This window comes from Salmo salar, chromosome ssa19 (assembly GCF_905237065.1).
Source record: "Salmo salar chromosome ssa19, Ssal_v3.1, whole genome shotgun sequence".
Classification (NCBI taxonomy): Eukaryota; Metazoa; Chordata; class Actinopteri; order Salmoniformes; family Salmonidae; genus Salmo; species Salmo salar.
Genome location: NC_059460.1, coordinates 18,054,468 through 18,068,094, shown reverse-complemented (window position 1 = coordinate 18,068,094; position 13,627 = coordinate 18,054,468). Strand labels below are relative to the sequence as shown.

The 13,627-nt window shown below is 45.6% G+C and overlaps 1 protein-coding gene across 1 annotated transcript in view; it reads right to left on the bottom strand.

Annotated features, from left to right (window-relative positions):
• LOC106578544 (neuropilin-1a) overlaps positions 1–13,627 on the bottom strand; it is an 80,606-nt gene that overhangs the window by 65,891 nt on the left and 1,088 nt on the right. The window contains 1 exon segment of the mRNA XM_014157488.2: positions 12,007–12,181. Within this exon segment, the coding sequence (XP_014012963.2) occupies positions 12,007–12,181 (175 nt within the window).

The window sequence follows — 13,627 nt, the reverse complement described above, 5'->3', positions numbered from 1 at the left end:
ATGCTTTCGCAGTAAAGCCTTTTTGAAATCTGATAATGCGATTGGATTAACAAGAAGTTAAGCTTTTAAATTATGTATGACACTTGTATTTTCATGAATGTTTAATATTACGATTTTTGTATTTTGAACTCCGCGCTCTGCAATTTCACTGGATGTTGTCGTAGGTGTCCCGCTAGCAGGACATGCGCCCAAACAGATTGCTGTACACCAGCGGAACCCATCAAACTTGAAGGAGCTGGAGCAGTTTTGCCTTGACGAATGGGCAAAAATCCCAGTGGCTAGATGTGCCAAGCTTATAGAAACATACCCCAAGAGACTTGCAGCTGTAATTGCTGCAAAAGGTGTCTCTACAAAGTATTTACTATGGGGGCGGGGGGGGGTGAATAGTTATGCACGATCAAGTTTTCAGTTTTTTTGTCTTATTTTTTGTTTGTTTAACAATAAAAAATATTTTGCATCTTGAAAGTGGTAGGTATGTTGTGTAAATGAAATGTTACAAACCCCCTCAAAATCCATGTTAATTCCAGGTTGTAAGGCAACAAAATAGGAAAAATGCCATGGGGGTGAATACTTTCGCAAGCCACTGTATACTGTACTGTACAAACCAAACCTTGGATAAATTCCACAACAGAGCAACTAGCAACCTTGTAAAAACAGAGAGCGAGAAGATTGGAAATTGGAAAGGAAAAGAAAAGAAAAGAAGGATAGGTGGATAAAAAAAGACAATAAGGTAGACAGAGACAGTAGCAGAGTAGCAGGTCCTCATATTGTCTGTGTCAGTGAGCCATTTCTGGGGCCGTCTGAGAGGACAGCTCCCATTTGTCCCACCTTGATATCTGAGAGGGCTGTGATAACAGAGAGAGGAGAGGAGAGGAGAGGAGAGGAGAGGAGAGGAGAGGAGAGGAGAGGAGAGGAGAGGAGAGGAGAGGAGAGGAGAGGAGAGAGGGCTATACTGCAGCACGGTTTAGATCCGGGCTGGATCTAGCCTTTTGGGGGCCCTCAATATGATTTGGTTGGGGGCTACACTGGCAAAACATTTTAGTGGTCCCCCTCTTGACGGCGGATGTGAGTTTTAAGGTTAATTTCTTGCAATTCAAAAAAAATTGCCATGGAGCGTAGAGAAAATGTTGCAGTTTTAAAGCACGTTTTCTGCAATTCTACACATTTTGCCATTAGACTGCGAGAAAATGTAGCAATTTTATTTTAAAAAATTAATGCAGTTCTACAAATTTTACCATGGGGCACACATCTTTTTTCTTCAGTTTTACAGCTCATTTCCTGCACTTTTATTCATTTTGCCATGAGGTGGTGATACATGTTTGCCGTTTTAAAGCAGATTTCCTGCAATTCTACACATTCTGCCATGACTTATGCCATCTTAATTTGATATCTGAGTGAGAATGACTAACAAAATCAATGTGGGACCCCTGGAGGTCAGGGGCCGTGCCCTGAGTGCTCGGTCAGTACTCAGCCATGATTACTACAAGTTTAGATAGCTGGCTAGACTATCAATCCAAAAATTGTTAACTGACATGGCTAATTGATTGACTGTCAGTGACTGACATAACAAGAGAAAACTGTTGAATGATGCACAACCAAATGGCAAAATTGCACCTGTTGTATTCTACATTTCTTACTTAAATTCAGACCCCGACAGTTTCTAGGGCCATTGTTACAACAATGACAAGTCAAGGGTAATAAAAGGGGGATGGAGGGATGGAGGGCTGGCGGTTATGTGGCACTCCTCACCCCCTCCGTCGCTCTTCACCCTACCCCTCCTTTCCTGGTCTCCCTGGCCCTATACCACTAAAGCTAGAATGGCATGAAGCATGAATGGGGGCCGGCCATCGAATTTTTATTTTAATAATTTCATAGGATCTCTACGGGGCTGCCTGCCATGACACGTGACCCTGCGGTCAGTGAGCCTTTCCTGCCCTGCACATGTCTCCTGTAATGATGCCTGACCCCATGTCCTCTCAGTGTAACTGACAGCCAATCACAGAGCACATATACAGGGTCATCCTAGGGTCGCTCTGACACTGTACAGGAAGAGTATGGGAAAAGGAAGTGCCTCTGCCGTGAAGGAATACCGTACCATGCAAATAATAATTATTGCTCTCATCCATTTCATTATGATGATGATATGACGAATGCTATGAAAATAAGAGGCAAGGAGGAAGAGGGTCAACAAGTATTTCACTGTAAACAATGGACTCATGACCCACTGAACTTTGTGTGGGACTGAAGAGAAGATACGGTATGACTTCTGATTTACGAGACAGCCCGCACAGCGAGCAAGACATATGTAAAAAAGAAGAAAAAAACAGACACGCACATTCAAAAACAAGATCATTTTCAAACAATATGGCCCATTTGTTGACTACTGTGAGATGCATGCTCCCTCCCTCGTGAGTAATGAGCTGTGTGTATTCTGCACAGTGGATTCTAAGAGTGGGGGGAGGGGAGAGGGAGGAACGGGGTCAAACAGAGGTAAAGCTATTGGGTGGCATTTCTAGGCTTTTTTCCTCTTCACAATGAGGAGAGAGAGAAAGGATAGGGGAGAAAGGGTGAGAGGAAAGGGAGAGAGAATTGGGGCCAGAGAGAAAGCACTGGAGAGATATTTGAGAGAGAACGAGAGAGAGAGAGAGGTAGTGGTAGTGGTAGTATTAGGCTAATGGGTGACAACACAAAAAACACTGGCGGTCTGGGGGCGCAGGGTAAGTGTCGTCCCCTGCTCCTGCCGGGCAGAACAGAGCAGGATAGACCAAGACAGGCCCATCTCCTCTCTCACTCAGCTGTCCCCTGATGCTTTTATCTGGCTCCACACTGGCTAGGGAGCTGGCAGGCAATAGTAATAACTGTACTGGGACTTATTCAATTAAAAAGGCCTCACCTCTCTCTTCCTCCCCATCCACCCTCCCAGAAGACTGCAGCATAGAAACAGCAAGGGGTTATGGGAGGCCGGGCCCTGCTAGCCCTCGACCAGGTCAGAGAGATATACAGCCGGCTGGGAGTCTGTAGGGGCTGGGATAGAAGTCTGGGATAGAAGTCTGGGATAGAAGTCTGGGATAGAAGTCTGGGATAGCCCAGTGACTGGCTGGAGAGAGGAGCAGGGAGGACAGAAGGAAAAGGGTGCCCTTTCTACTCTATCACACACATAAAGACAGAAGTGGCAGGTAGCCTAGCGCTTAAGAGTGTTGGACCAGTAACCGAAAGCTTGCTGGTTTGAATCTCTGAGCCGGGGAATCCCTGCTGTTCTGCCCTTGAGCAAGGCAGTTAACCAACAACTGCTCCCCGGGTGCTGATGACAAGGATGTTGATTCAGGCAGCACCCCGCAACCTCTCTGATTCAGAGGGGTTGGGTTTAATGTGGAAGGCACAATTCAGTTGAATTCATTCGGTTACGCAACTGACTAGGTATCCTCTTTATTTCTGCTCCTGACAGGAAGCGGAAGAGGATGACGATGACGATAAGAAAACAACAGGAGTCATTTGGAATGTGTGCACCACATGTATTTTGGCGTGACCAGTTATTTGACTGATTGCCAGATAGCCAGGGACACTCACATCCTCTTCTCATGGCTGCCTCATCCCATCCTCATTTCCAATCAAAATTCTCCTTTGTTCACACTTTAATATACTTGATTTGTCTAACGGTGATGTTGTTCGGAAGCCAAATATGCCATGCTGAGAAGGCTGTGAGGGGGAGGTGTCAAGCAGTGCATCTCTTCCACAACAACAAAAACAACATGTGTGGGCCGAGGGCTGTAGGCCGGGCAGAGGGTAGCGTGTATGGAGGGGTTGGCATTGCCATTGATTAAAGTGCTGATCTGATGGGCTAGCCTAGCCGGTCCTGCCAAGTTTTTGGAAGGCGAATTAACTGACCTCTCCTTACTGGGCCTTACATGCACACCCTGGTCTGGCTGGAGCCCATTCCCCTGGTAACTAGCTGCCTCTGACCATGCTTGCGTCCTAAACGGCACCCTAGTCCCTATATAGTGCACTACTTTTGACCAGAGGCTCTGGGTCAAAGTAATGCACTATAGGGAAATGGGTGCTGCTATATGCAGCCCATGTCCCCCTCTAGCCTCTGAAGGGCCCAAGGATGTCGAGGAGAGGAGGTGAGAGGCCCTCTCTATGACCCGGTGCAGGGGTAGGGGGTGGCATCAGGGTAAGGTATTGTAACTGGGAGGCTACTAGCACCCCACTGTGAAACAATTCAATCTTAAAAGGGTAATATATAGTAAATGTACCATCCATGTGTCTATTGAGGCTATTTAGGTAATATAATTATGATGTGAGGAAAAGGCGGTAGCTTTGTTGATTTACAGAGAAGAGATCAAGTGGGAAAGCCAACAAAGCGAGGGTTTGTGGAGTAGCTTTAACTCAATCAGAGATTAGCGGGGTCCAGAGACATCCATCACTGCCTGATTTCCCGCTGCCGCTGCCTCCCGCTTGCAGTCAGCCCACACACAAACATAGACGCAGGCATGCACAAACACACACACCCTTGTCAACCTCCAGAGAGCTGTGGAGTGAGGGCCCGGGAAACACCACACCAGCTATCGACGAACAGGTTGGAAAACCACTCCACGGTGTGTATAATCACAGAGACGGACGGAGAACTATGGACCGAGGACGGTTGGGATCCAGCCAGCCTGAAATAGAAGGACTTTCCTACCTACTGCAAAACAAAACCCACTTGGCCTTCAAAGCCTCTCCTGGGTGATGCTGGAAGCCAGAAGAGCCCCCAGTCTCTGAAGGTGCATTCATATTGGTCCGACATGGGCCCAACTCACCCCCCCCTACATCAACAGGCCTCCACAACCTCCAATAGGCCTCATCAATTAAAACAGGATTCCATGGACTCTTTCCTATAGCAACCTACCCCCCCCCCCTACAGCCATCTCATAATTACCCCTTGTTTATTTTCCCCTTTTGTTGTTTTGAGCGCAACCAGAAAAACTCCATGTATAAAACAGCCTCTCTTACATGGAAACAGAGAGAGAAGTGGAGGAGGAGGAGAGCTAAGGAAAAACCTGTTGCTAATCACATTATGCTTATCTAAAAAGCGAGTTGAGACTGCATGCTCATATTGTCAATGTCTTTGGAAACAGCACACTAATTGAATTACGACCTGCGTGTTTAATGCTTTTTGTCTTTCTCTGGAATTAAAAATGGTATGAATTTCTTACAGTCCATAGATCTGTCCAGATAGAGACAATGCAGTTCTTTAATCATGGGCTGAATCCCAATGGTACCCTATTCCCTGCATAGTGCACTACTTGTGACCAGGACCCATACAGACTATGCAGGGAACAGCGCACTTTGTAGGGAGTATGGTGCCATTTGGGATGCAACCATGTACTTATCCATAAAGCTATTTTCCTGGGAGTCTGTTATGGATAAAAAGCAAGACATACTACAAGAAATCCCTCAGCTGTGTGGGCTGTGACTTCCTTCACTAAAAATCCATATAGGGATGCTTGTATGGCTCTGGAGGGAAAACACTAAACAGGCCGCAACCAAACAAAACTCAGATACTAAATCATCCATTCTCAGTGAACATGGATAATTAAATAAACCTGAAACATGATATCTTTATATCGTTGCGTAGCAGAGTTATAGGTCTGCAATTCTGCTTTTTTTCAGATTTACGACTGAGTCCCCATATTCTTCTATCATTCCTTTCTTCTTCCCCTCCTCTTCCTTCTCCTCCTCCTCTGAAGTGGAGTCCCCTCCTGTTTCATCTTCCCCTCCTCTTCCTTCTCCTCCTCCTCTGAAGTGGAGTCCCCTCCTGCGGGGTAGAAGAGTGGCTCGCCTCCCGGTCGTGGTGTGCGTGAGCTGGGCGCGCATGAATCAAAGTAGTGACAGAGCAGCAGGGAGGACGGCAGATGTCACGGCAAGAAAGCTTTTCAATCAGGCTGCCCTTCCAACACTGGCCAAGGTGAACACTTCACTACCGGCAAACCCATCTCCTCTAGTCTAGCCCCAGCCAGGGATAGACACACATACACACTTAAATCCTGCTCATTAGCCAAAGGACTTTTGCCACCATTAACCCTTTGAGTAACATGAGAGAGAGAGAGAGAGAGAGAGAGAGAGAGAGAGAGAGAGAGAGAGAGAGAGAGAGAGAGAGAGAGAGAGAGAGAGAGAGAGAGAGAGAGTCAAGAGGATTCCTACACCACTCTCTTTTCAGCCTTTTGTCCTCTATCTTATGACAGAGGTGAACCTCTCTTTTAAACATGACCTCAGAGAGATAATTTAGACAGGGCTTTCATCTGCTGGGAAATGCTAATTACACTAGTTTTAATGGGTCACCGGACTGGCTAGAAGTCTTTCTGTATGCTGTGAATGTACCAGAACAGGGCTTTCTGAAAAACCTGTGTCCTCTTTTCTGTTATGACAAGTTACGATTTGTGATAATTCAGACCAACAACTCACCTTGAAGCAAACTGCTATCAGTGGTGCTGCTGTAATGTAATTTCAGATACAATGTACTTCCTACTGTACAACTCTGGAGGCGGACCTTAGGCAAAATGGCCAGGTGCATCATTTCATCCGATATTGTCCTAGTCTGTAGTTAAAATACACAGTGCTGCTGCTCTCTGCATTTTGTCTCGTTGAGCAGATCTGCCTCTGTTTCTTCAACTCTGCTTTGATGTTGTACAGCGTAACTGCTTCACTGACACATACTCACACAAAAGAGACCCATAAACAACTAGAAATCCTGTCTGTTAGTCAGGCTATAAGTATCTCCAACAATTCATGTCAGCCCAAATCTCTTCCCCTGGCCCTAGGAGGTCACAGCCTGCCCGCCTGCTTTAAAAGACCTGAACGTGCCGACAGAGAATAAAAAAAGCCTCGTTACATTCCTGCCTTATTTATTTTCCTCCATGACAACGGAGGCTGATGGACGATCACGCAGCCCACTCACCACCTTCATATTTGCTTGTGCAGCGGACGAGCGTGAGAGAGGGTCTGCGTCCCAAATGGCACCCTATTCCTTTTATAGTGCCCTATTGGGCTTATAGGGCTCTGGTCAAACTAAGTGCACTATATAGGGAATAGGGTGGCATATGGGATGCATCCAGGGAGTGAGAGGGGAAGTGAGTGGGAGAGTCAGCGCACTTTATTCAGGGGATTTCTGGGGAGAGTTATGGGGCACTTCCACACAGAGATGGAGCCTCTCCACAGAGGAGAGAGGGCCCACTGATATCCCAACCCCAGCAGGGAGCTTCAGACCCAGGCAGGCTTGTGTGGCAGTACCGGGGAAGCAGTCACAGCAGTGAGTCCCATGCACAAACCCCCTCCTTCTTCACAGTACCCCTCGTCTACTCTGAGAGGAACAGGTGGTCTTCATTGTTAAACATGAAGTGTTGTGTTATGAACCTATGAGTCAGTCAGGGTCTTAGGATTCGTGCTGAACAAAAAGACCTGCATGAAACAGAACTCTCCAGAACCAGTAGGGGGCTGAGTACACTTTCCCCTGCTGTAACTCATGTCTGTAGTCTCGGCCTGTGTCCCAAATGGCACCCTTTTCCCTACATAGTGCACTACTTTTGACCAGAGCCCTATGGGGCACTATACAGGGAATAGGGTGCCATTTGGGTTGCAAGCCTGTAGTCCAGCAGGGCTAGCCAGGAGGAATGCCCGGCAGGGCAGGCGGAGAGTGGAGGGCAGAGGGCAGGCAGGCAGGATGTGTATTGTCTCAGACCACAGCGAAGAGTGTTTGTCTTCCCAGCAGGGTATGTGGCTCTCTGAGGGGGCCACTCGACAGGAGAGGGGAGGGGGTCATAATTAGAGAGAAGAAAAGGCTGCTTTTTCAAGCCTTGAGTTACGGGCAGTCACAGTCAGTAGCAGGGGAGATGGGGGGGGGGGGGCTAGGGGACGGAGTGGGGAGCTCATCTAGTGGGGAGTTCAGTTAGTGGGGAGTTCAGTTAGTGGGGAGTTCAGTTAGTGGGGAGATCAGCTAGTGGGGAGCTCAGCTAGTAGGGAGCTCAGCTAGTGGGGAGTTCAGCTAGTGGGGAGTTCAGTTAGTGGGGAGCTCAGCTAGTGGGGAGATCAGCTAGTGGGGAGATCAGCTAGTGGGGAGCTCAGTTAGTGGGGAGTTCAGCTAGTGGGGAGATCAGCTAGTGGGGAGCTCAGCTAGTGGGGAGCTCAGCTAGTGGGGAGCTCAGCTAGTAGGGAGCTCAGCTAGTAGGGAGCTCAGTTAGTGGGGAGCTCAGTTAGTGGTGCTCAGTTAGTGGGGAGTTCAGCTAGTGGGGATTTAACTTCTGAGGCATTGTGTGTTAGATGAGCTGAAGCTTTCACTCACTGACTGACTGACTTTCTCCCTCTCTCCTCCTCTCTCCTCTCCCACCACAAAGGGCCTTCTTCAGAAGGCATTCCCCGAATATTTCCCCCCACCCTCCATGTCTCCTCGCCATCTCAGGACTGCATGGGCTGTCACACAGGAATTCACTGTTCTCTGAGGTCCAGCAAACACAGGACAGGCGGAAAGAAGAGGGAGGGAGGAAGGAATAAGGAGACTCACTCGCATATAGAAGGAATCATCTCTCTTTTCATCTCTCCATTTGAACCTATCTTTTTTCTAAAACATAGAAAAGAGGACAGAGAGACATTTTCATATAGAAAGCAACCTCTCCTCTTCTTACCCCATCGCTCAATTTTAACCCCTCTTTCCGTCAAAAGGCAACTCTACTCTTCAGCAGTCTTCACCATAGCTATGAGGGGATTTCACATTATGTAGGCATAGAAAAAATTGGTCCGATTTTTTGTTTGGTCAGAGGATCCAAGCACATCAATGATTCATTGTGCTGTCAAAAGCATATCATATTGGTGGAATGTTGATTCCAACCAAGCAGCTTTCATAGAAAGCAACAGCATCACTCTGCATGGTTTTTTAGTCAAGGTTTTTAGTCAAGAGCAAAATGAGTCCAAATATTTGTCTTGACGGACTATGCTTTTACCTCAAACTTAATTTGGCTTGTGAGAGCTACAACGGTGGCGTAACCCAAAAACACAGCATGAGAGTCTATACAACACTGCATGGAAAGGTAAACATTTACCACATTCACATGTCAATGGCCACTTAGTCCTTATCTACTGGCGAACAGTTTTCCTCCAACTCTCCACTCTCTCAGGATACGAGTTGTAGACTGAGTCTGAGTCCCAAATAGAACCCTATTCCCTATATAGGGGAGAACACAGGGCCCATAGGGCTCTGGTCAAAAGTAGTGCACTATAAAGGGAATAGGGCGCCATTTGGAATGCAGACCTAACCTTTCAAACAAACCCGTCAGCCAGTCACACGTGTAACAACAGAGGTAGACTCAGCCTTTTGTTTGGTTTTTGTTTGGTTGGCTGATAACGGCAGTGTAGGAGCACATGTGGAGCATGTGTGTTCCATTTGGACCAATAATTAAATTGCAGGGGAGTGCACTGAGGCTTGCATTGTAGCTGCCTGCTTACCCCCTACGCACTGGTCCATCAGATAAGCAAGGCAAGGCAAGGCTTCCATTCTGGGACTTGCCTTCATCAGTTTCCATTATGCAAGGGGTGTTTGTCTGAGTTGAACTGCGACTGGATGGCCCATGGAAGTCTGATTACTGCTGCTGTACAAACCACACCAACCGAACCGCTATCTAGCAACACCAAGACACCATGGCCATGAAGCACATACAGTATCTCTCCCTCCCATGCCCTAATTGACTTATCTACATTACGACATGTCCCTCTAGCTATTAACACAACGAGTGGCCTTCACTTTACTAAGCACCATTAGGCTACTTGAGTTGAGACCCAGGGCCAAGAAAAATGAGAGTGCCTAATTTAATGACTGCATCTTAAACGCCAGCCTATTTCCTATATAGTGCAGTACGCCTGTCCAAAGTAGTGCACTATGTAGGGGATAGGGTGCTATTTGGGACTCAGCCAATGTCACTGGCCATCTTCCCGATCCAGTCTAAAGTGAACATGTAAGGGGAAACTAGTGGAACTAAAATCCCATGAAAACCGCTCGATTAAAACGTGAACTATGAAACGTTACCAGACCAAACAGGGTAGAGGAGAAGTGGTTCAAGTAGAAGAGCCTTGAGGTCAAGCTGACCCTGTTTCTCCACTGTATATTACTGCGTCCCAGATGGCACCCTATTCCCTAGAGTGCACCACTTTTGGCCAGAGCCTTATGGGAAACCCTATGGGCTCTGGCCAAAAGTAGTGCACTAAATAGGGAATAAGGTGCCATTTGGGATGCATCAACGGCATGAACCACATGAATCACTAGTGACTTGATTAAGTTTCAAAGATGTCCCTGCAGGTTAGTTGTTGTTAGTGTGCTTCCCTCTAGCACTGTGGTTTATAACCCGTGACCACTCCACGGGCAGCATTACACAGTAAAAACACTGTAAACCTTGGCTCTGCTCCAAACATAATAAGAACGTTTGGCAAAGGTTGGAACAAGGAAAATAACATGCTCTTTATACGCAACTAACAAATGTACGGAGGGACAAGCAATTAACTGCATGACAGGTCAGCCCCAACGTGGAAAACAGAACACTTCAATGGATGTGGACGGAAACGTTAGAAATCATTTGTAAACAACACGGAAATGATCGAACTTAAAGTTCACCGAGGACATTTATTTTCAACTGAAAAAAGGGAAGCCATATTGCATTTTGTGCCTTTAGGCTGAATTCCTTGTTTTTTGTGTGTGTGTGTTTAAACACAGGAAACTCTTTCCTGGTTAATTCCATTAACAAAAGTATTGTTTCCTCTTTCTATATGTGCACACACACACACACACACACACACACACACACACACACACACACACACACGCGCACACACACGCACACACACACGCACGCAGTAACCTTGTGCCTGGAGACATTTTAACAGTCCCTGGGTGATTAAATCTGAGCTAGGAAAAGTCAGGACCACCAGGATCCTCCTCTGGAAGACGGCAGTGGTCAACCAGGCAGTAAATCACAAAATGGCCCTTTATAGAAGCAGTAAATCACAGAATGGCCCTTTATAGAAGCAGTAAAGCGGTATAACCCACAGTGTCTTTTTTCCCCAAAAACTTTTCACCTAAATGCAATGACATGGTTCATATTATTGTTGAGTTCACTTTGAATCCACATTAGTTGAGAACTCAATCAAGTGTAGACCAAAACGAGTTGTTAAACTGACGTCTGTGCCCAGTGGGCAGAGATCCTATTAAAATAGTACAATCTACGGGCCTATATGGTATTCATCGAAAACACAAATGGCATAGCAGTGAGAGAGAACGAGAGAGAGAGAGAGCTTGGACGTAGTGCGTAGTGGGGATACAGAAACAGTATCCATCCCTGTTCACTCTGTGTTCTCTAGCTGCCCCTCCAGCGTAAACAAAGGCACAGAGGGAACACACACAGGGAACCGGGAACAGGGCAGGGTTTGGGGCGCAGGCAGAGACAGAGGGATAGGCAGCCAGCCAGCCCAGGCTGAGATATTGCTTCGCCTCAGGGCACCACTGACACAGGGAGGCAGCAAGCTCATCACATTATTGTGGAGCTCCGGTTTCATAGCCTTGCTGCCCGGCTTAGACCTCTCCGACAACAGGTTAACCATTTGACCTAGATTGGCATAACACCTTAAAGCTTAAAAGTCAAACAGGGAATTGTTACTGACCCAGCAAGATGGGTCAGTTCCCCTTCTAATGGGCTATGTTCGATGAGAAGAGGAAGAGAAATGTAAAATGTAAAAGTTTAGACTAAATGGGCTTACTTCCTCAATGGAAAGACCCATGAGAATCTGAAAAATATGAAGTCCTTTGAGTAAAATCTTTCTCAGACAATGACAAGAAAATAAACTCTGAAGCAAGTCTTTCTGTTGAAACACTCATGCCTCACACATGCAGGCAGCGCTGCGCTGCGCTCGCAATAATTCCATAGCCACTAGATGGCGGACTTTCATGTACAATATGCATGAACGGAGTAGAGGGCAGCCGAGTCAACTTACTTGCACTCCCTGTCCTCGAGATCAAAATGCGGGTTAAAGTTGATTAGAATTCTTTGGTGAGGTCCAGGCGCTGTTATCACCCAAACGCATTTCTGAGATGGCAAATATGATGTCGGATAGCCAGGCGAGGTGAGGTAATTCGCATTCGTTATTCTGATGTTGTCCCCACACTTGTCTGCAAGAAAGAAAGAGAAAATACAGTCAGCACAACAGCCCAAAGTGACACAGATACAGTACAGGGATTCAAATGAATCAATAATGTTGGCTAGAATTCAAATGCAGAAAAAGTGTGTTTTTAGTCAAAATATTGTCCCGATGAAGATAGAGAGTATATAGGCGTGTTTTCAAAATCTAACTGGAGTCGAACATGATTGTTTGAATCATTTTTTATAAACATATATTCAGGCTGATAAATCATAAGCTATCTCCATATCAACATATACCCACAGTGTCTAAATATGTCTAAACTAGACACCAAACAAATTGAATATGCGTTTTAGCTACTTTGGATAGGTCTACATGCGTGAAGACACACGGGTAAAGTCAATCATTTCTGACAGTCAATGGGCTAAAGATGATGAATTTCTCCCACATTTTGATAGATGTGTTATATTTACTTTACATTGTATTAATTTGCTCAGATAAACACAGTATGGTACACATTTTATTTGACTGACATATATATATATATATATATATATATAAGGATGGTATACAACACAATTGTTCACAAACATTAGGAAAAGTTTCGCCTATAGCCTGCTGTTAATTGTAGTGGTTTATGTTGGGACAAAACCGTTTATGTTAACCGCTTGTCAATTAAAGTAAACATTTATTTAAAAAAATAAAAATAGGCTAGTAAAAAAATCTGTGAAATGTCACAAACAGCTCTTATCTAGAACAACTCCTAATGACCAAGGCCCATTAGCCCCGGCAGGGAGTAATGGATTAATTTGTAGACCGAGAGTGGACGGGGAGCTGCTTCTACGCTGTGGCTGTGCCGGGGTATGGCTGAGTCTCCATGGGAATGGCACATATGGTGCCATGCGACTTGTAGACGATGTGTCATATGGCAATAACGCCAAACAATAATAAAAAAAAATATGATAGACTAGTTTTTTCACAGATTATCTGTGAGGAGCATCATTTATTTGTTTTTGGGGTAGCCTATGTATTCATGATAACGTAAAACCAAATATCTATGCCATCTATTTTTCGTTTGCTGAGTAATCTATATTAACGAATGATGCTCGTAATGTTTGTTAGATTCACGCAGATCCTTATAAAACTGGTTTCCCTTTTCATACAGACCATTTATACAAGCGCCGGAGAATAACGAGCCCTTTCTCGTGTCTAGAGACAAGCCACTTCAAGTAGTCCAAATTAGCCTCTCAGTTTATCTTCATTTATGTGTGCGCAGTTAAGCTTTTGTATTATAGCTACCATCTGCCATGTAAAGTACTTGAAAATGTGTTTTGAATAGGATGCAATGCAATATTCAAGAGAATTTGAAATATGGCGGTTCATTCTTTCTTATGTCTCTCTATTCATTCTAACGTAAATAAGTTTGCTCATAGTGGAAACGAAGCAATAAAGTGCCGCCTACATGTATTTGCTACAG